The following is a 22002-nucleotide window of genomic DNA, read 5'->3' as shown; positions in this document are numbered from 1 at the left end:
GGGTCCCCAGACTTAGTCTGGGGTTACGTCTCCTGGGAGAGACTTCCACTGCTGCAGATCAGCGTAGAATCCTTTTCCTGGGACCATAAAAAAAAAGTCAAAAAAGCCCTCGTGACTGCCTTTAGATTTTGGTGCCTGCAGGGGACTGTGGGGCTGAGGGGACTGCGCTGCCAGGGGGGTCCTGGGGTGCTGGGGACCCCTGGGACCATGCCTGTGGCTCTGTACATTTGAACAATGCTGCTCCAATTGGGGCCTTCACGCTGCCTCTCCCCCCCGCCCCCCACCGCCCAAAGAGCAAGGAACAGAGGGTCCCAGAGGATGCTGACTCCGGGTATCCAGAATTCTCGCACCTGTGGACAGAACACCTGCAGACGTGGCCCTGGGGCACATACACGGAGAGTGGGGGGAGGAGCCCAGAGTGGGGGGCTCTGGGGGCAGCCGGCGGCCTCCCACTCGGGGGTCTCTCCCCGGAACAGAGCTGCTGCAACCGCCAGCCTCCTCCTGGGTCCCCACAGGAGACCTTCTGCACCCTATTGTCACACGGGCGGTGTGGCTGCCTCCCAGCTGCCCGGAAGACAGACGTGCTGGCCAAGTGGGACCCGAAAACCTCCCTGCAATCAGCAACTCTGAGCCAGCGGGGACACACGCGCGTGACTCTGATTGCGGAGTGCAGTCAGGGCTCGACTTCATCATGCGTTATTGCTCTCTCACTGTGCATGACTACAGTCTGGCTTTATTAAGATTTAATTCTCCTCTCCTCTCCCTTGCTAAACGGTATGCTGTGAATTTATCTATCCCAGGTACATTTTAAAAATGTATTAGCATAGAATTATTCATACTGTTAGTTTTTTTTAATGTATATGCTGTAAAAAAAGACATTTTGGGGGGAACTTTTGTAAACAGCTTATCACTGATTTAGAATTTTGTGGAATTTCAAGGGGGTGAGCGTATTCATCTGTATCAATGCTGCTGTCACCACGACCACCAAACAAAAAAGAGCTCCTGCATATGTGGGCTATTTAAACAACAACAACAACAAAACAAACAGTAAGGAAACCACAAATGACCAAAGGCATGAGAACTCGGGAATCTGTCAAGAGAACTGAGATTCCCTGGGCGGGTCCTTGGGACACTGGTGGAGGGAGCCGGGCTCTCCGGAAGTGGGCATGGTGTTGGGACAAGGCACTCATGAAAGCATCATTAGTAGTTTTGCAGATCATGATCTCGATGAAAATGAAAAAGAAAAAAACATCAAGTTTCCTCCTGCATATGCCTGTCCAGGAAAAACATGAAGGACCTGTTACTATCCATGGTCTCAGGCACCCACTGAGAGTCTTAGGACACATGCCCCACAAATCAGGAGGGCTTAGAGCCTGGGGTGACCGCTGTCTGAAAGATAATGTTACCTGGCTGCTTTTCTACCAAAGTTGTAGTCCTGGATATCTTGACGCATGCGCAAATACAGGTGGTCACCCTTACTAGAGAACATTGAAAGCAGATCGTGTTAGGCGGGGCTGGAGCCACACTACAGTGGGGAGGGCACTTGCCATGCTCACAGCAGACTTGGGTTTAATGCCTGGCATCCCATAGGGTCCTCTGAGCACCACCAAGAGTAACTCCTGAGTGCAGAGACAGGAAGAGCCCCAAGCACTGCCAGGTGAGACCCCAAAACAAAACAAAACAAAACAAGTAGATTGTCTTCGAGGTTACTTACATGCTGTATTTTAATAGTACAATTTTAATTCAATTTAATAGTACGATCATTTTCCTAAACATGTTATTTTTTCTAATTTTTGTTTAAAAGATTGCACATGCCAATTCTACTCAACCTTTTCCAGAATTTAATTGCATTCAAGTTTGACAAAACATTACTCTTAAACTTCATAAGTTTTTTTTTTCTTTTTTTTTGCTTTTTGGGTCACACCCGGCGATGCACAGGGGTTACTCCTGGCTCTGCACTCAGCAGTTACTCCTGGCGGAGCTCAGGGGACCCTATGGGATGCTGGGAATCGAACCCAGGCCGGCCGGGTACAAGGCAAACGCCCTCTCCGCTGTGCTATCGCTCCAGCCCCATAAGTTTTTTTTTTTCTTATTCTTTCATCTCCTTTAACTTCATTTGCTCACAGTTCAGATTCTGTCTGGCCATCATTCATTTTAATCCTTTTCACTCGTTTCTGTTATCCTCGCTAGTCCTAACTTCCTCATTTAAAAAAATGTACCTCTTAATCCTCTGACATATTTTATCTTCCTGGTCTCACGATTTAAAATATTTAGCTACTGGAGAGCATCTGAGGGCGCCGTGCAGGGCACAGCCTGGAGCTCACGGAACGACATGGAACAGCCCCACGCAAAGAGGCAAAGGGGTCTGGGGGTGGCTGAGCCCCCGCAGCTCCCGTCGGAGCTCCTTGGATCTTTCTCAGGAGCACCAGCCTGGCTGGGCTCTGCTTTCCCGGCTCACAGTCCACCTCCCTGTGCCCAATGGCCACTGCCTGGTCTATACGGCCCACGGCCTGTCTCTCACGCACCCATGGATGGGCTCCACAAGAGTCTATGTGGACGTTAGGGGAAAAGGCAGCTCAGATAGAGAAGGGAGCACCAAATAAAGGGTGTTGGGAGGCTCCTCCCAGGATGGGAGAAGCATGCTGAAAGTAGACTATAGACCGAACATGATGGCCACTCAATGCCTCTTTTGCAAACCACAGCACCCAAAAGGGGAGAGAGAACAAAAGGGAATGCCCTGCCACAGAGGCGGGGTGGGATGAGAGGATGGGGGGGCGGTGGGAGGGATACTGGGATCATTTGGTTGTGGAGAATGGGCACCGGTGGAGGGATGGGTACTCGATCACTGTATAACTAAAACCCAAGCACAAAGACTTGTAAGTCTACAACTGTACCTCATGATGTTTCACTAATAAAAATTTAAAAATAAAAAAATTAATTAATAAAAAAGAGTCTGTGTGAAGACCTGGGGAGGCCCAAGATAGCAAGAAAAATTTGCGGTCCTCCTGCCTTTCCTTGGGAGAGCTCACGGGCAGTAGTGAGGCCTCCTGGCTTCTTGGCGAGTCTGACAGGCAGCATTTGGCTGAGGACGGTCACGGTGTGAGCAGCCAAGCCCCGTCACGTGTGAAGCGACGATCCAGGCCCGATGCGGCGGCACCGAGTCTGGAGAGCTCTGACTGGCCGGCAGCTCTCCCAGACACAAGTCAAACTCATGACACGCAGGCCAGGCGTTGCTGTCCCGACTCCTTCTGGGTTTGCAGCCCTGGGTTTGCTCATACATTCTGGCTGGAGGGTTCACTTCCGGCACCCGGTGTCACTGCATGTGTCCCCCAAAGAATACAAAAAGCACACATACGGGGGTTCAAACTCCCTGTGACTGCCCCAGCCAGTGCTGTGACTCTGGGCCTGGCTTGCCAAGGGGCAGCAGCACCTTAAGTTTGGGGCCCTTTCACCAGGGTGCTGGCAACTTGAGGCTGGGGTGACCAGTAGTTAGTGCTGTGGTTCATAAAAGAGACTGTGTTCTGGGGCTGGAGAGATAGCACAGCGGGTAGGGCGTTTGCCTTGCAAGTTGCTAACCCGAGTTCGATTTCCAGCATCCCATATGGTTCCCTGAGCACTGCCGGGAGTCATTCCTGAGTGCAGAGCCAGGAGTAACCCCTGTGCATTGCCAGGTGTGACCCAAAAAGCAAAAAAAAAAAAAAAAGAAAGAAAGAAAGAAAGAAACTGTGTTCTGTGGTGAATCCTGGAGGTGCAGGAGGAGTTCCATGCTCATTACCCACTCACCTGAGTCCCGACAAGCAGAAGTTGGTGCGCGACCCTGTTAACCTTGTCCTGCAATCGGCATTGCAGATACAGCTTAGATCCTGCACCCACAGTCTCGTGAGAGACTCTTACCTGGAAGGGAGTGAGGACAGCTGTGGGCGCTGCAGGCCCTGAAGGGGAGGTGCTCAAGAGTGAGCACTCGGGGCCCCTCCAGCCTCCTGAGCCCACAGGGCAGCTCCGGGGACGGAAGGGAAGTGGAGCAGGGCATGGGATGCCCAGTGCAGGGTGCAGGGCTCATGGTTCAACCATGGTCGCTTCTTGGCTGCTGCCAAGAGCTGAAGCCACTTCAAGGTCGCTCAGCCTCGTGGCGGGCTGGTGGCGGCTTTGCCGGGGGCAGCGGTTCAGGAGGTGATGTCTTAGGCCCTCAGGCGGCTTGGTGCCCTTGAATCCAGCAGGGCTGCAGCTCATGCTGTGGGCTGTGATTGCAGCGGGCTGCGGGCCGACCCCCCCCCCCCCCCCACCTTTCCAAGTGCTGGCGGGCAGACGGGATTTGGAGCTTAACCGTGTGAGACTCCCGCGGCGGGCAGAGCTGCGGCGCCTTCCTTCTGGGAGTCGCGGGCTGCGCTGGGGAATCCACAGGGATTGGCCCTCGCCGGCCTGAAGGAGAGCGCACGCTAAGCCTTCTCTGTTCAAACAGCCAAGAGGCACCGGAGGGCAGCCCCGGGCTCAGTGCTCCAGCTGCAGACGCTTGAAGACGCTGTGCACGGCTGCTCAGAGAAAAGGCTGTGCCATCACTTGTCACTGACCTGCCGGACTCTGGCGTGGGGCCTTTAAAGTGTGCCACCCAGGAGAGACGTGTCCGCCTGGGTTTGGGCATGGGCAGCCCCATCGGAACCGGCGACTCGGTGGTTTCAGGTCTAGCTCGGGGCCACACGATCTGTGCCCTTTCCTCTGACGCCTTTTCAAATGTGGGATCGCAGGCGTCTGTTATAGCCTCCCGTGGGTTTTCTCTCTTGCAAGTAGAGCCCCTTCCACCCAGGTTAAGATCCAGGTTAAGGTTCTCTTTGCAGAATCATTCCCAGCAGATCGAAACATCTCTATCAAACAAAAGGTAGGCACGCGTGCGCGCACACACACACACACACACACACACACACACACACACACACACACACAAACACACACGCACGCACACACGCACACACACCCCCCAAATCAAAGATGACACAAATGCCCTGCTCAGATCCCCTCGCTCCCACATGAACTGTCCCCTTGACTCCATCTGTGAGCTCTGGGGTGGGTTCAGTGCTCCAGAGAAACCTGCCCGTCAGCCCTCACCAACAGCCCTGGTCACTGGAATGCAAAACCAGCATCCAGTAGCCTGAGCTCTCGAGACATTTGATGCCCCAAATAGTTCCCTCTTTTTTTGGGGGGGGGCATAATGCAGCGATGCTCTGGGATTACTCCTGGCTCTGCACTGAGTAATTACTCCTGACGGGATTCCAGGGATCATAAGGGTTGCCAGGGATTGAGCCTGGGTCAGATGTGTACAAGGCACACGCCCCACCCCCTGTACTACTTCTTCAGCCCTCTCTTTCTGGTTTTAAAATTTTTACTTTTTTTGGTTGAGGGGGGGAGACATACTTGGTGGTACTCAGGGATCACTCCTGGCAGTGCTTGTGGGGGTTATACTTGGTGCTAAGGATTGAACGTGGGTTGGTTGCGTAACAAGGCAAGTGCCTTAACCCCTTTTATTATTTCCTCTGCATTTGGGGGTGGGGGTTGGACCACACCCAGCAGTGTTCAGGGTTTCCTCCTGGCTCTGGGCTCAGGGGCCACTCCTGGCTCTGTGCTCAGGGGCTAGGTTCAGGGAAACTATGGAGTTTCAGAGTTAGAACCTGGGTTGGACACATGCAAGGCAAGTGCCCTATCCACTGTGCCATCACTCTGGCTCCCTCTGCAATTTTTTTTAAGTGTGTGTGTGTGTGTGTGTGTGCGCGCTAATTTCCCCCAAATTAAAAAAAAAGGAATGGATCATTTCGTGTACCTACACAATATTTTTACATATAAGTCCCCAAATCTAAATTGCATGGAATTTATCGGAGCAGTGAACGGAAGTGCACCAAACCAGTCATTTAACAAAAAATTTGTTATACTTTAAGTTATGATTTTTTGTTCTGGGGCCACACCTGGCAGTGCTCAGGGATTACTCCTGACTCTGTACTCAGGGGTCACTCCTGGTGGGCTCAAGGGACTATATGGGATGTAGGAAATTGAACCTGGGTGGGCTGAATACAAGGCAAGTGTCCAACCTGCTGTATTATCTCTCTGGTCCCTCAATATTTACTTTTTTCTTAATTAAAAACTTTTTTGTTCTTGTTTTTGAGTCACATCCAGCTGTGTTCAGGGGTTACTCCTAGCTCTGTGCTCTGGGATCACTCCTGGTGGGGCTCAGGGGATTATATGAGGTCCCGGGTATAGGACCTAGGTTGGCATCAGTCTTTTTCTTTCTTTCCTCTTCCTTCCTTCCTTCCTTCCTTCCTTCTTTCTTTCCTTCCTTCCTTCTTTCCCCTTCCTTCCTTCCTTCCTTCCTTCCTTCCTTCCTTCCTTCCTTCCTTCTTCCTTTCCTTTCCCTCCCTCCCTCCCTCCCTCCCTCCCTTCCTTTCTTGCTTGCTTTTTGGGTCACACCCAGCAATGCTCAGTGGTTAGTCCTGGCGGTGCTTGGGGGACCATATGGGATGCTGGGATTGAACTTGGGTCGGCCACGTGCAAGGCAAACGCCCTCCCCGCTGTGCCATCACTCCGGCCCAGGCATTAGACTTTCTAACAGATGCAAAGGACTGGCTGGACTTTTTCTTTTCCAAGTAACTCTACAGAGAAAACCCTTCGACAAACACATCTTGGGATGGCGGCCACCCCTCACTGCTCACTCACATCGCTCACTATTCAGGGGATCCCTGGGGATCCCAGGGGATCAGAGACAGAGGTGTGTGTCTGAATCGCGCACATCTCCAACTCTCCCTCTGCTCCAACGTTTTCTTCTCCTGGGAAGAAGCCAGGAGGGAGTTGCAGGCACTGGACTGGCCAACCCACTTCTCCCTTGCCCACAGCACTGTGCCTGGCCGCATCTCCGTCTGGATCTTCATCTCTGGAGCCCAGACCACCATACATGATTTCTCGTATTAACCTTCGCAAGCAAAACTAATTTGACGATTGTCTTCCTCCAAGAAAGGAAGCTGGTCTGCGTTAATTTAAACTCCTAGTGAATAATAAAAGTTGTCCTCCCCCCCCCCCCCCCCTCACCCACCGCTTTCTCTTCGGAGAACAGACATAATCGGGAAATTAAGTTTCTTCTGCAGGCCAAGAGCTCAATGCAAGGCAGCTGTTCAGGGCCTTCCCCAGGCCACCCCTCACGGCCCACTTGCACTCGCTCGCAGGAAGAGAATTGGCTTTTCAGAAGAAAGCGAAGAGCAGCAAATGTATTTGTGCTTAATACTCAACGACCCGACACAAAAAGAATAATGAAGCAATGTAGAAAATGAAGACTCGGAAATGAAAATACCTCATTTCACGTGAAAGTATTTCCTTACAAAAGTACCTGTGAAAAATGTCTCCTGGATTAAGACATAAAAAATAGGAGGCTGGGGGCTGGAGCAATAGCACAGCGGGTAGGGCGTTTGCCTTGCACATGGCCAATCCAGGTTCGATTCCCAGCATCCCCTATGGTCCCCTGAGCACCGCTAGGGGTGATTCCTGAGTGCATAGCCAGGAGTAACCTCTGTGCATTGCCGAGTGTGACCCAAAAAGAAAAAAAAAAGGAAAATAAAGTTAAAAAAAATAGGAGGCTGGCCTCACGGGATGGGGGTGAAGCCGGCCCTTTCCTCCTCGTCCCAACAAGACCCCGAGTCGCCACCCACGAATGGCCTTCCTGGCTCCTGATCAAGCTGTTTAAGGTCTATGATCCAAGAGACTCAGGAACAAATCTCGGAGCCCAGCAAGTTTTGGCAGAAATTCCTCCAGATTTAATTGTTAAAATTTCAAAATTGCGCGGCCACTACTGCAGCCACGTGACATCATATGTTATTCATAACCAGCAATGGAAAACAAATTGTTTTCTTTGTCTTTTCAGCAGATCTGAGTGTTGGGGTAAAATCCTAAATAATAATGGTGGGTCTGGTGTCAAAATATTGAATGTAATCAAAGTAGAGAGAGAGTAAAGTGGAAATCATCTGCCCCACCGGTAGACAGAGGGTGTGGGATGGGGGATATACTTGAGTTTTGGGGTGGAGAATGGGCACTGGTGAAGGGACAGGTGTTTCATTGTATGACCGAGACTTAAACCCGAAAGCTTTGTAACTGCTCTCACGGTGATTCAATAAATAAAATTATAAAAAATGAAAAAAAAAGTAAGGTGAAGTTCATGCCCAATTGAATCAGCTAATAAGTGGCTGAATAAATAGCAGTACTCCTACATTAAAAAAAAAAAATAGGGGGCTGGAGTGATAGCACAGCGGGTAGGGTGTTTGCCTTGCACGCAGCCAACATGACCAACACAGGTTTGATTCCCAGCACCCCATATGGTCCCCTGAGCACCGCCAGGAGCAATTCCTGAGTGCATGAGTCAGGAGTAACCCCTGAGCATCGCCGGGTGTGACCCAAAAAGCAAAAAAAAAAAAAAATAGGAGTCTGCTCAACGACCCGACACAAAAAGAATAATGAAGCAATGTAGAAAATGAAGACTAGTACAGGGGGGAAGGAGCTTGCTTTACTTCCCACCAACTCTGGTTTAATACCTAGAATTGCATCTGGTCCCCCTCAGCACTGCAAGGGGTCACCCCTGAGCAGAAAGCTAAGAGTACCCCCTGAGCATTGCCAGGTGAGGCCCCAACCCTCCCCCCGAAAAATAGGGGCCAGAGAGATAGGACAGAGGTCAAGGCACTTGCCTTGCATGCAGCTGTCCCCGGTTCAGTCTCTGGCATGACATCTGGGCCCCCAAGCAGAGCCAGGAGTGACCCCTGGGCAGAACCAGGAATGGCTCCTGAGCAATGCTGGGTGTGGCCCAAAAACCCCAAATAAAGAAGAAGAAAAGGAAGAATCACAAACGTGTTTGAGAGAAGCGCTGGGAAGAAGAAAAGAAGGCATCCAAAATGCGGAATGAATAATTGTTCTTTTCTGAACCTCTCTTGGCCTGAAAAGCCACATTCAGGAACAAGAGCGCGTTTGTCTTGGCATCCAGTCTGTTCTTTCAAGGCGTGGGTTATATGCATTACTAATAAGGAAGCCACTCTGTAGGAAGCAATATTTGGGAGAGGAGAAAAGATGCTCTCCATTTGTAATTCAGAATCTTCCGTCTGAGCAGGGCCCTGCACCCACCGTGGCTAAACTTAGTAAGCATAATTTAACCATTCAACTGAGGTCGGCTTTACAACTAGAATGGAAAATACAGAAACCTCAATTCTGTGACTCTGGGGGCATCTGAGTATTTGTACTTTTGGAAAACCTCCCAGAAGTAATGGCGCTGGGGGGCTGGGGGCCCGCCATCCGCTCCCTGAGGAACCTCCTCTTAGACTCTTCATAGGAGCTATTTAAACTCTCGGTTCTTTATTCAGGCCTTGCCAATTTGCAAGTTTATTCCCTTTGGGTCAAAATGATTGGTTCAGGGTTCTAAAACCTGAGGCATCCAAGGACCATCAAGTCTGGGACAGGCTTAGACCCTAACTTCTTCTATGTTTTGATTGGGTGCTCAGGGCTTACTCCTGACCCTGTGCTCAGGGATCACTCCTGGCAGGGCTCAGGGGACCAAACGTGGATCAAACTGGGGTCAACCTTGTGCAACGCAAGCTACTGAACCCCAATACTATTTCTCTGGGCCCCAGACACTAGCTTCTTAAACTGTGGGTTATGACCCCATATGGAGTTGAGTTACTGAATGTGGGGGCCACAATAAATTTGTTTTGAGGGGCTGGGGTGATAGTACAGCAGGTAGGGAGTTTGCCTTACAAACAGCCGACCCAGGTTTGATCCCCGGCATCCCCGAAGGTTCCCCAGAGCACCTCCAGGAGTCATTCCTGAGTGCAGAGCCAGGAGTAACCCCTGAGCATCGCTGGGTGTGTCCCCAAAACAAACCAAAAGAAAGTTCAAATGTGGGGCTGGAGCGAGATAGCACAGTGGTCAGGGTGTTTGCCTTGCACGCAGCTGACCCCGGTTCAATTCCCAGCATTCCTTATGGTCTCCCGTGAGCACCGCCAGGAGTAAATCCTGAGTGCACAGACAGGAGTAACCCCTGAACATTGCGAGGTGTGACCCATAAGAAAAGCAAAAAAAAAAAAAAAAAAAAAAAAGAAAAATTGTTTTAAAGATAGATTTATGAATTTTGATCAGTCGATGTTTGACCTGCATATCTGTTTTTCAAACCCAAGGTCATGTAAAGATTTTTAGGGTAAAAAGGGGTCATCAGGGGAGAGAGTTCTAGAAGCCCTGCTCTAGAAGACCACCAGGAGAGAGACTTGCAGCCGGGCCTGTGTGCTGAGCTCTGCCAGGTTGCCGCCACTGACTTCCTCTGCCTCCAGGAGGGAAGCCCAGGAGAGTGAAGCCAACCCTGAAAATTCAGGCTCCTGATAACGCTATCTGGCGCCTAGATCTAGCCTTTGGCAGCACTTGGTCCACCCACCCCAGCATTTGGCAATTGCATGAGCCAGAAATTCTCCTTTTGTCTGTCATCCACAGCCTTGGATCATCTTTAAGCCATTTTTAGCAGCTGGGAAGGCACCAACCAAGGAAGATGCCGACACGTTTCAAGTCCTGTTTGCAGCCGCTGCAGGCCGGGGACTCGGGACCACTGGTCCACGGAGCCTCCGGTCGGCAATCCCAGGCTTCACTTTCCACTGGCAAGGGCCCCGGGCACTGCCCTTCCCAGCGCGGAGGAGAGGAGACGCTTCAGCCTGGGGGCCGGGAGAGAGACCAGAGCTGAGCTGCCGGCTCCCCACTCCTTCACAAAATAAGCCACGCCGGGGAAGGGGGGGGAGGAGCTGCGAGGGCTGCTGTGAAGATCCCCGTGTTCCCACTACTCGTGAGCCATCGTTTCCACAGGGCATCCTTGGGCCAGTACCTGGCCTCACTGCAAGCTTGTTAAAAATACTACTCGGAGACCTGCCCTGGCCAGTGAGTCAGTCGCTCCCTGGGGGAGGCCAGGAAACAGTCCCCTGGCCATTCTCATGCCAAGTGAGGTGCGAGCGTGAGCCCTGAGAGCTGACAGGTGTGCCCTCCCACCCCCCCAAATGACGGTGTCACGGTAGTAAGTCCAGAGAGCACCGGTTCTCAAGGGGTTTTCAGAGCCCGCTCTCACGGACTGTGACTGTGTAAATCTGGGCTTGCGTTTGAGCTCAGGGTTGTTTGTTTTGACTCTGCACTCAGGAATTCTTCCTAGCAGTGCTCAGGGGGGCCATATGGGATCAAACTCAGGTCGGCTGCGTGCTAGGTAACCGCCTTACCCACTGTACTATCTCTCCGGCCCAGAGAATCTGCACTTCTAACAAGAGCTTCGGGTCCAGGACACACCCTGAGGAGCAATCTCCGAGAGGCTGACCTGACCAGTGTCCAATGTTCCCTTCAGTGCTGCAATTTTTGGACCTTTAGGAATTGCTTTGCAAGGTCCACCCTACCGATACATGACCACTTCACACCTGGGCCCATTTGTGGCTTGGTTCCATCGAGTATGACATTCAAAATCACAGAGTCTGGCCCCCGATGGGTCACTTAAGATTACCCAGGTGCCTTCACTGTATTTCTTGATCAATCACCACAGTCACAGAAGATATTAGGTACATTTCTTTCTTTCTTTTTACTTTTTGGTCTTGGGGCCACTACCCAGCGATGCTCAGGGTTGACTCCTGGTCAACCTCGCTGGGGGTGGGAGGGAGAAGGGGGCTATTCAGGCCGTTATAGCCTCTGTGATAGCAAGGAAGGAGAGAAGGAAAAGGTGTGAGCCCAAGGCCGTGCTGACTCATATGCTTTGTGCCGTTTTGAGTCATTCAAAGCCCACCATGATCCCGAGAGAGGGGCGTCTGGCTGCCAGAGGGGTTAGTTCAGGCACCAGGGGGGAGAGAGGGCAGAAACGCAGCCCAGGCCCCTCTCAACTCCTTATCCTCTATGGGAACAACACAGCCAGGGGAGTTGCGAACCCTCCTGCCTGGCAACCTCTGGGCTTCCCGTGGGGCTATGCGCCTGCCAAGGCACCTGGTCCTGCTCCTGGGGTCCACCCTGTTTCTCCGAGCCTGCCCGCCAGGGTGCAGAGCTGACACGGACAATTTGGCACAGACAGACGCCCTCTGAGAAGAGTGCCCAGGTCACGGGGCTGGAGCGATAGCACAGCAGGTAGGGCGTTTGCCTTGCATGCGGCTGACCCAGGTTCGATTCCCAGCATCCCATATGGTCCCCTGAGCACTGCCAGGGGTAATTCCTGAGTGCAGAGCCAGGAATAACCCCTGTGCCTTTCCACGTGCGACCCAAAAAGCAAAAAAAGAAAGAAAGAAAGAAAGAAAGAAAGAAAGAAAGAAAGAGAGAGAGTGTCCAGGTCAACGAGGACTCCGAGTGCGTGAGGCAAGACCAAGGCCCCACCCAGCACTGTGGCTTCTCAGTTTGGCACAATGAACGAGAGGGCTCTAGGGGTGCAGGCAGAGCAAACCCTCATCCCCAGCAGCCCACCAGGAGCCCTGCAGAAGCTGTAGCTTATTGCATCCTCGTTGCTGGTCACCTCCTGAGGCCTTCGGGAACAAATGTCTCGAGCAGGGCCCGCCCTCCAGCAAAAGCAGCATGGGTCACAGTAGTCCATGTCACCTCTTGTGTTTGTTTTTGTTTGGGGGGCCACATCCGTCAGTGTTCGGAGGCTACTCCTGGCTCTGGCCACAGGAATCACTCCTGAGGGCTCCAACGACCCTGCAGGGTGCCAGGGATTGAACCCGGGACGGCCGCGTGCAAGGCAAGTGCCCTCCCCACTGCACCATGGCCCTGGCCCCCCATGTCAGCTCTTCCCTCGGCCCCATGAGTCCATTTAGTCAGCCCACTAAGGGCAGTACTTACCAGTCTCACTTCAAAGTGAGATCATTGGGATTAATGGATTAAATGGGTCATTTTTGGAAAGCAACCAGAACAAGGAGAGAGATTAGACAGGCAACATCTGTTTTAAGTCAAAGAAGCCTTTTCTAAACTTATTATACTTAATAAACCAGATGAATAATTACTGAATTTCACTAATTTTAAAAAATTATGTAAAAACTAGAACAAGAAATACCAGAGTATAAAGGCAAATTTTTTTTTTTTTGTCTAAATAGTTGACTTGGGCTAGAGTGATAGCACAGCAGGTAGGGTGTTTGCCTTGCAAGCGGCCAACATGGCCAACCCGAGTTCGATTCCTCCGCCCCTCTCGGAGAGCCCGGCAAGCTACCAAGAGTATCTCGCCTGCATGGCAAAGCCTGGCAAGCTACCCATTCGATATGCCAAACACAGTAACAAGTGTCACAATGGAGACGTTACTGGGCCCACTCGAGCAAATCGATGAACAACGGGAGGACAGTGACAGTGACAGTGAAATAGCTGACTCAAATTTAACTTTCAGGGTGGGGGGCTTGGGGCTTACTCCTGGCTCTGTGCGCAAGGATCACTCCTGCTGGGGCTTGGGGGAACAGACATGGTGCCAGATTAACCCCAGCCAACCCTGTGCGAGGCAAGCACCCGTCCCACTGGACTATTGTTCTGGACTCTCCCAAATTTTCCTTAATAAAGTGCTTCAATGCAAGAAGGAGAGGGTAAACATTCCAGGGGAAAATGGGTCAAGTAAATGCCTATTTGTTTCATTTAAAGAAGAAACACAAAACAATAGATGAATATAAGAGAAAAAGTCTGACCGCCCTCATAAACAACATAGATCAGATTTGGCAAATATTTACAAATGATAATGCCTAGCAAAAAGGACGAGAAAAGACAGGAACATTTGTAGGCTTTCAGGGGAACTGTAAACTGCTAGAAAATTCTGGGGGGACAATTTACTTATTTTTGGCCACACCGACAATGCTCAGAGCTTTCCTGGCTTCACTCCTGGTGGGGCTCAGGGGACCAAATGGGATGCCAGGGGGGATTGAACCCGGGTCCTCCATGTGCAAGACAAGTGCAGCCCCCAAAGGCCGTGCAATTTGGCATTTTTGTGTCAAACACCTTAAAAATGTCCCCTTTCTTAAACCCATTCACCTTCACTTCTATGAATTCATCGTAAGGAAACAGTTATTCTTCTTATAAACGAGTAACATAGAGACTCGGGATGCCTTTTGGAGCACTGTCAATCAATAGCACAGACGGTAACGAAGGGTGAGTGAAAACACCATCCTCCGAGGACACATCACTCTACAGCCAGGAAAGTGGTCACCTTGATCTCACACAGTTTGTAAGATTCATCCACGGAGCATGAGGCAGCGGGGAGGGAGCCCCAGAAGACCTAGAAATCATTTTGCCCTCGAATCCTTAGCATGAAGGAGGGGAACAGTGAGACTCCGGAGAAGGAGAAACGGTTTCTAGCTGGAACTGTCCAGTCCTGGAAACATGAGGCACCTGGAGGTAGCGAAAGAAAATGAAGACTTCTGCTCCTTCACTGCACGGGGTGCATTTTTAGCACCCGAGAGCCTGACAGGTGGCTTGTGGTCACTGTGGTCCAGAGATAGTCAGAGGAGAGACATCACAGAAAGTTCACCAGGGCGCGGCTCTGGACGTGCCCCCTCAGGCCTGAACGCAGGCACCTTCCTCCCGCAGTGAGAGCAAGGCCAAGGCACGACAGAGGTGGGGTCTGCCGTGCCCCAATCTCTGGGCAGGGATTACCGTCCAGGCCCACCTGCAGCAGGGTACCCCACCCCAGGAGCAGGGCTCAGAGCTGAGCCAGGGGGCCAGGGAGACCTGGGTGGTGGCGGGAGGAGGGTGGCATCATCCAAGAGTAAAGAAATGACCACTCCAAGGCAGAAAGGAGCAAGGTGGTACCCACACAGGACAGACGCCCCCCTGGCCGGACACGGAGACGAAATGCCCTCTGCGGGCAGGGACAGAGCTTCCCCTCCCCACGGCTGCCACTCGGCTCACCCCGCTGCCTGCTGCGGGGCAAAGCTGGGCAGGGGGTGAGGAGCGCTGGACGGGCGTCTGGGGGTCTCCTCCGGGCGGGGTGGGGGAGGAGTCCTTCTCTCACCTTGCAGAGGATGCCCCCTGCCCTTCCCAGGCTTTCCCTGGTGCCCGTCCCCGTGCCCGGCCCTGCTATCACCCAATGCAGGGCTTGGGGGCGGGGATGGGGGCGGGGGACAGGCCCCAGCGACAGTTTGGACCGGACCCCTCGGCCCGGCCGGGCGGGCGCGGGGAGGGTCCGGCCGTGGGCGGGCGGGCACGTCGCGAGCCCGCGGGCGTCTGCAGCAAGGCGGCGGCGGGCTGCGGCGGGGCCGGGGGTCGACCCGAGCGACGCGGTGGCGAGTCCACGCGCCCCCCAGCCCGAGTCCGCGGGCGGCAGCAGGTGTGCGGGGCGGTTCCCGGGTCCGCGGGGGGCTCCGCGCCGACCTTGCCCTTGAGCCGGGGGCGGCGGCAGGCGGGGGCGCTCGCCCCCCAGCCCGGCGGGCGCGGGGCGGGATCCCCGACACTCCCGGCTCCGCTCCGGGGCGCCCCTGCCCGCGCCCCCCCGCGGCACCCCCGCCCCCGCCCCCGCCGCGCTCCGCCGGGGGTCGCCGCCGGGCTCCGTCCGAGCCTCGGCGGCCCCACGAGCCCCCCGGGCGCCGCCCCCAGCCCCCGGCCCGCACGTGGCCGGCTCCCCGCTCCCGCCCCTCCCCGGCCGCGCCCCTCCGCGCTGGCGGTACCTGGGGCTCTCGAAGCTGCACCCCCTGCGCCGCAACGCCGCCCTCTTCTGCCGCAGGAGCGCCGCGGCCGCCCCGCCGGGCTCTGGCTCCATCGCCCCGGGCGGGGGCCGCGGGCTCGGGCGCGCTCGGGTGGGCTCGGGCCTCGGCGGGGCTCGGCCGGCCGCTCGGCTCGCGCGCCGCAACCCGCGCCCCGCCCCGCGCGCCTTCGCCCGGCCCCGGCCCCGCCCCGGCCCCGCCCCGAAGCCCAGCGCAGCGCGGCGCGCGCCCCTCAGAGAGGCCGAGGCCCCGCCCCCGCCCCGCCCCGCGACTCAGCCCCGCCCACCCCGCGCCCTAGAGCCGGGAGGCAAGTCCCACCCCAGACCCGCCCCGAACTTCAGTCCGGTCGGCTTCCAACCCCTCGAACAGGCCCAAGCCCCGCCCAGGACACGCCCCCAGGCTCTGGCCCCGCCCCCGGCGCCGGCCCTGCGGGCTTCCCGACGCGGGCTGGCTCCGGGCCCCTCGGCTCAGTTCTCAGCCCCGAACACCCGCTCTGTCTTCACCTCGCTCCGGCGCAGGGTCCGCTCCTCCCACTCCTGCCCCTCTGCACAGGCCCAGGCCCCACTCACCTACCCCCTCGCGGCCCTGCCCCTCCGTACCTCAGTACCCCTCGCTCTCCTCGCTCTTCCGAGCGTAACACGGTTCCCTTCGTCTCGGGGAAGGGGTGGGGGGGCCGCCTACCGCAGGTCCCGGCCGCAAGCTAACCCGCGCCTTTTCGCTTCCAACAGGTCCCCTGCGAGTCCGCGCTTACTCCCCGCCCCGCCCACGCTTTGGCCACGCCCACAGAGCGCCCCGCCCACCCCTAGACCACGCCCCTCGGCCACGCCCTCGCCCTCGCCTCCCGGGCACCCAGGTCCGCAGAGCCAGGTAGCAGGCTCAGAGTCTAAACTTCCCACCGAGCGCGCTAGATCGCGAGTCGAGTCTCGCCGAGGTCTGCAAGAGGCACTGCTGCCTCCTCAGAGCCGTTTGCGACCCCCTGACTCAGAGAGGCTGAGGGGTGAGGCTTGGGAGGCCACCAATCGCGGCTTTCCAGCGGTGTGACCACCACTACACCCCACCGTCCGCCTCGTCTGGTCAAGCCAGGGTCACCGTTGCCATCTTCCTCACCTAAGCGGGTAGCAGGTGGGGCTTGGGGCTTGCCGGAGAAAAGGGGTTGCTGGAGCAGGAGCAGGGTCTGCAGAGTATATGGGAGGCAGGGGGTGGAGGGGCAGTGCTTGGCAACTGGGCTGCTGCAGTTGGAAGACACTAGCTGGGAAACTGAGGCACTCAGGTCAGAGTCAGCTGAGATCATATCATACGCCCTGGCACAGCCACCTTCTGTGACTTCGGCTGTTGTCCTGATGGGGCCTGGTTCTGTCGAGAGGCTGTCTGGAGAGTGTGGCTGACCTGGGTTCAATCCCCAGCACCCACATACGACTCCCCGAGCTCTGTCAGAAGTGATCCCTGAGCACAGAGTCAAGAAGCAACTGGGTGTGGCCAAACCCTCGCCCTCTGACACACACACACACACACACACACACACACACACGAACAACAAATTCCCTCTGATATCTTATCTTTCTTTCAGTGGGATGAGGATCCCAAGCAGTATTCGGGGATGGGGGGAATATATCTAGCCAATTGGACAGGGGTTCAGTGCGTGGACCGAGGATGCACTTCCGCTTAGGCTCTGTGGGACCTCCAGCATCACTCAGCGGGGAGCTGGGGGTTGACTGCATCTCCATCAGGTGCATATGTCCTCACACCTGAACCCTCCCTGTCCAACAGAACTTTCCAGATTGAATCTCGGTAATGGGTTCCAATACTCACCCAAGACCTTTTTTCCCTACGAGACTGGCTTGGCGTCTTTCTCCAACCTCATCCTCTTCCCCTTCCACCTCCCGGACCTCCCACCCTTGCCTTCATATCTTCAGAGAAATGAATCTCTAAAATGCCCTCCTTGTACTCGACCATTGTATGACTGAAACATAATCACTAAAGTGTGACTATCTCACGGTGTTTCATTAAAAAATTAATATATAGGGGGCTGGAGTGATAGCATAGCGGGTAGGGCATTTGCCTTGCACGTGGCCGACCCGGGTTCAATTCCCAGCATCCCATATGGTCCCCCAAGCACGGCCAGGAGTGATTTCCTGAGTGCATGAGCCAGGAGTAACCCCTGTGCATCGCTGGGTGTGACCCCCCCCGAAAAAGCAAAAAAAAATTAATATATATATTCCCTTAAAAAATAAAATAAATTAAAATGCCCCTCCCCATTAACAACTCCCCAGATTTTTCCTCCCTCCTGAGTGACCACAGCACAGTCGCTGACACAGGGCTGATGGCCCCGATCTGCCCCGAGGTTCTAGAAACCTCTCAGCTGGGATCTGAGTGCCCCATGCTTCCTTTTTTCTCACACAAACTTGAATAAGATTAAGCCGTATTCATTGGAAAACACATTTAATTTCAAAGTAAACAAAGATGTTTGTACATTAAAGTATTTAATCAGTGAAACAATTATTATCAGTGTAACAAGCTGAAAAAATACAGCAACTCGATACAAGACTGAGGTAACAAAATGCTTCACCAAAAAATCTAAAGAACCCCACAGTGGGAGGGCTGATGTCCAGTGGTTACTGTGGGTGAGACAATTCACAGGAATTTGAGAGTCTTCACGCAACGGCATGCAAGGGATCTACTGGGGCGTGGGGAGGCAGGGGAGAAGGAAGACAGCCCGGGAGATCGCGACACATTGAACAAGAAACAAGAATTCAAATGTAGAAACCAATTTTCAACTTACTCTGAAGAATAGGTAAGAAATTGAAAACTACTCTCTATGCAACGTTTCGAATGCTAAGTGGAAAACCATGCATTTTGGCACGAGATCTGTGACGGAGTATACCATACTGATCAATGAACTACCACTGTTTCCTGGCGGAAATGGTCCGTCATTTGAACGAAGAGACAAATGGTTGGAGAGTGGAGAGCTAGTCTCTCGAGGCGGTGCTGCGCGTCGATATTTTGGGGTCACCTCAGGGCCACGCGCTGGTGCCACAGACACCTGTGGGTGGGCTACAGGCCAAGCTCTCAACCTCTAGAAGCCGTGGCTCTTGCACGCTCAAGACTTGTGTTTTGAAAGGAAATGAAGACACAAACCACCTTTGCACTAGATACTGTGTCGCTCTGGTCTTTCGCTCACGTTCCACTTGGGGAACCCGCTGTGCGCCAGGCCTGTGCGCTGCTCCGCTGGTCAGGGCCTTCTGCTCCTCACTGCCATGGAACTTGCTTCGCCTTTTGGGAAACGTTGGCCTTGGTTTGGCCCAGTTCGAGGAGAGAACAGGTGGGTGCTGAGGATTCGTTCGCTCTGTGGTCAGCTCAGCCAGGTCAGGACTTGGACCCGTCTTGCTCTCGGCCACTGATGTCTCAGGCGGAGTGTGGTCTGCCAGAAACACTCCCTACAGAGGTGCACGAATGATGGAGGAGATGAATGGGTGGTATGTACGTGCTGAGAACCTGTTCTCCCAAGGGACACTTGTAAGTAGTGTTGGGAGTGGTTCTGGCTTTTCTTCTCTGAACACAAAATCTACCCAGCGTGGGGCGGAGCCAAGTCACACACGGAGTCAGAGCAGCATTCCCTGGTGAGATGCAGTGTCGGCAGCACGCAGGGAGCAGGGAGCTTCACACGCTGCGTGAGTGAAGCCCACCCTGCTTGCTTCCCCCTCTGGGGGCATTCAACAGCGTCGACTAGATGCCTGGGGTTTGGGAGGTGGAGGAAGGTGAGGAAAAGAAATACTGGCCATCTTGGTAAGAAAACAAAACAAAAACAATGTCTTATCGGTTCAGTTGGCACAAGAGTGGGTTCTTTCTGAACGCAGAATCTCTTCAAGTAGCTTCTATAGTGCAGCCTGGGCCCCCTTGGATCAAGGGTTCCTCTGCTCTGTGCCCGGTCAGTCCTCCACGCAGGGTTTCAATTGTCAGAATGCACGGACACTGGCCTGCCTTGAGTTCCACCAAGGGGAGGGAGCCTTTTGAAGGTTCCTAGGAAGCCTAACCCCCTTCTGTCGGCAACATTCTGCCATTTTTATCATGGGGTGCCTTCTTTGCTTTAAAAAAAAAGATACAGAATGTATATGCCAGATTTGCCACCTTTGAGGGTGGCACAAGCATTTGTTCAATATGGGTGGTCGAGGAGCAGAGGCTGGAAGTGCCTCACCCAGGGGGCAACGCACCCTAGACTTTGTTTGCCCTGTGGGGTTGATGCCTATTCCGGGGGCCCCAAGCTCGGAGAGGTGCAGGCAGCTCACACCTCTCTCGCAAGCATGGCTGTGAGTGCTTCTTCTCACCCCACTGTCACCAGGACTCTGCCGGAATGTTCCACGGACTTCTTTGTTCCATAAGGCTTTTGCTCACGAAGACTAAACAGATTCCTCCAGAGTCCGAGCTAAGCATGTGTCCGGGAAGGGCTGCTGGGACCCACTACGATGGGGAACTAATTCAACATTTTGGGGGGAATGGGATTGTGCTCTTTCAGAATGAGGCTCAGGAGAAAACACTCGTTTTCAGGGAGAAGGAACATTGGTAAAGGGCAGAAAGTGATCCGATTGAGCGGAGCCTGAAATTTGGAGGGTTTGGGATTTGGCATCGGTAAGACTTGATTTGAGGAAAACCGTTGGAAGAATGGAGAAACCCAAAGGAAATAAGGAACTGAAGTCTCCCTCTCAGACTTTCAAGGAAACCAAGGCTTCAACAAAATACGAACAGGTAGAATCAGATTCAACGGAGGTAAAAGCATTGATTCCCCAGCCCCCCCATCCCCTGCCTACACACACACACACACACACACACACACACACACACACACACACACACAATGGCTCTGCCTAAATGTGTCGGGGTAATTGCTTTCACTCAGCCTCTAGACTTGTTATGAATTGGGGACATGTCTAGGTAGGCCTGGGGCCGTGTAAACTATCTGTGGCCAGTCTGGCCGCGTCAACATCAGCAAGTAGAGAGTTTGTCCTGGCACAAGAGTCTTTTAGTCTTTATGCAAATGAGCTGCATTCCCCAGCAGGACCTCAAGACCCGCCCATGAGGTGGTTCTCTGCAGACACCTTCCTTCCCTACCACGTCGCCCGATCGTTCCAGAAAGTCATCACCATCTGATGGCGGTACAGCGCGATACAGGCCATTTGACTGTGATATAGTCTCCTGGTTTTTTTTTTCTTCTTTTGTTTTTGGACCTAGTATTTTCCTGGCGAAGAGGCTGGTTGAAAGTATCCTACCCCCAAACTGGGGCAGTAGCGTGGGGCTTGCGGCTGGGGGCCGGGGGGGATGTTGTTGCCTGACCTCTGAGGCCATGTTAATGACAAGGGTTGAGAATTAGGGGAACCATCTGCGAGGGAGAGAGAGAGAGAGAGAGAGAGAGAGAGAGGAGAGAGAAGCTATGAGATAAAAGTTCCCATAGTTCATTTTTATTCACTCTATGGAACAAAAATGTATTTGTGCAAAATGAAAGTCACTGAAAATAGGAGAGTGACTGATAAAGACGCGGTTCCTTGACGCGCCCTTAGCTGGACACAGAGCCCGGACATTCGCCCTGGGGCTTTGCTCTCCGTCATTGAACACTATGCTCAGGGACCCGGGTGATGGTGAACTTGCTGGTGACCGTGTTTGGGGGCAAGACTGGGGATGGGGGGGCCTAAGGCCTCAATGTCACTCAGCTCCCTGGTGTAATCAGGAACCCCAGCGAGCCCCGCCCTGGCAGTGGAAGCGAAGGGCTGAGAGGATGGAACGAAGCTTGGACCTGCAGCGCGGGGAGGGTACGACGGAACACCCCAGTGGCCGGCCCCTCGCTGCGAGCCTGGGGGCCTCTGCGCGGCTGCGGGGGCGGGCAGGGGAAAGGTCCCAACTTGCCATCCTGGCCTGGTGGGAGAGGGCAGGAGAGGGGGAATGGAGCAAGCAGGCCGGCGGCCGGGTCCACAGTCCCGCAGCTGGTCCTGTCTCAGAGAGCTGACGGCGACCAGGCCTGGGAGGGGCCCGGGGGCCCGGGCCGCAAGCCTTCCGGATGAATAGCACCCATAGGAACAGAAAACGAGACACGTTAAGGCATAGTTTGTTACAGTAAAAGAACACATGGGCCCCCCGCGGGAGGAAGCCGGGCGCTCCCTCGGGCCTTCCTGGCGCCCCGAGCCTTCTCCGGAGGGCCCAGCGGGGCCTCAAAGCGGATGAATGTGTGATGTCCCGAGTCTGGTGCCAAAATGCATGTTTCTCCAAGAGTTCTTGCTCGCTCCTGCTCCCTCGTATGCACGTGGCATGCCCCTGCGGAGGGCACATCGGGAGTCGGACAGCGTCA

The 22002-nt window shown here is 54.2% G+C and overlaps 1 protein-coding gene across 1 annotated transcript in view; it reads right to left on the bottom strand.

Moving 5' to 3' along the window:
• The window catches only part of GARNL3 (GTPase activating Rap/RanGAP domain like 3), a 150800-nt gene extending 134996 nt beyond the window's left edge, over window positions 1-15804 (bottom strand). Inside the window, 1 exon segment of the mRNA XM_056108856.1 lies at window positions 15636-15804. Coding sequence (XP_055964831.1) covers window positions 15636-15727 — 92 coding nt within the window. The 5' untranslated portion in view covers window positions 15728-15804.
• Between the last annotated feature and the right edge of the window lie 6198 nt (window positions 15805-22002).

Source organism: Sorex fumeus, unplaced genomic scaffold (assembly GCF_029834395.1).
Source record: "Sorex fumeus unplaced genomic scaffold, SorFum_2.1 ptg000233l, whole genome shotgun sequence".
NCBI classification, from domain to species: Eukaryota; Metazoa; Chordata; class Mammalia; order Eulipotyphla; family Soricidae; genus Sorex; species Sorex fumeus.
The sequence above is the reverse complement of the archived record's forward strand: the minus strand, read 5'-3'. Positions and strand labels throughout refer to the sequence as shown.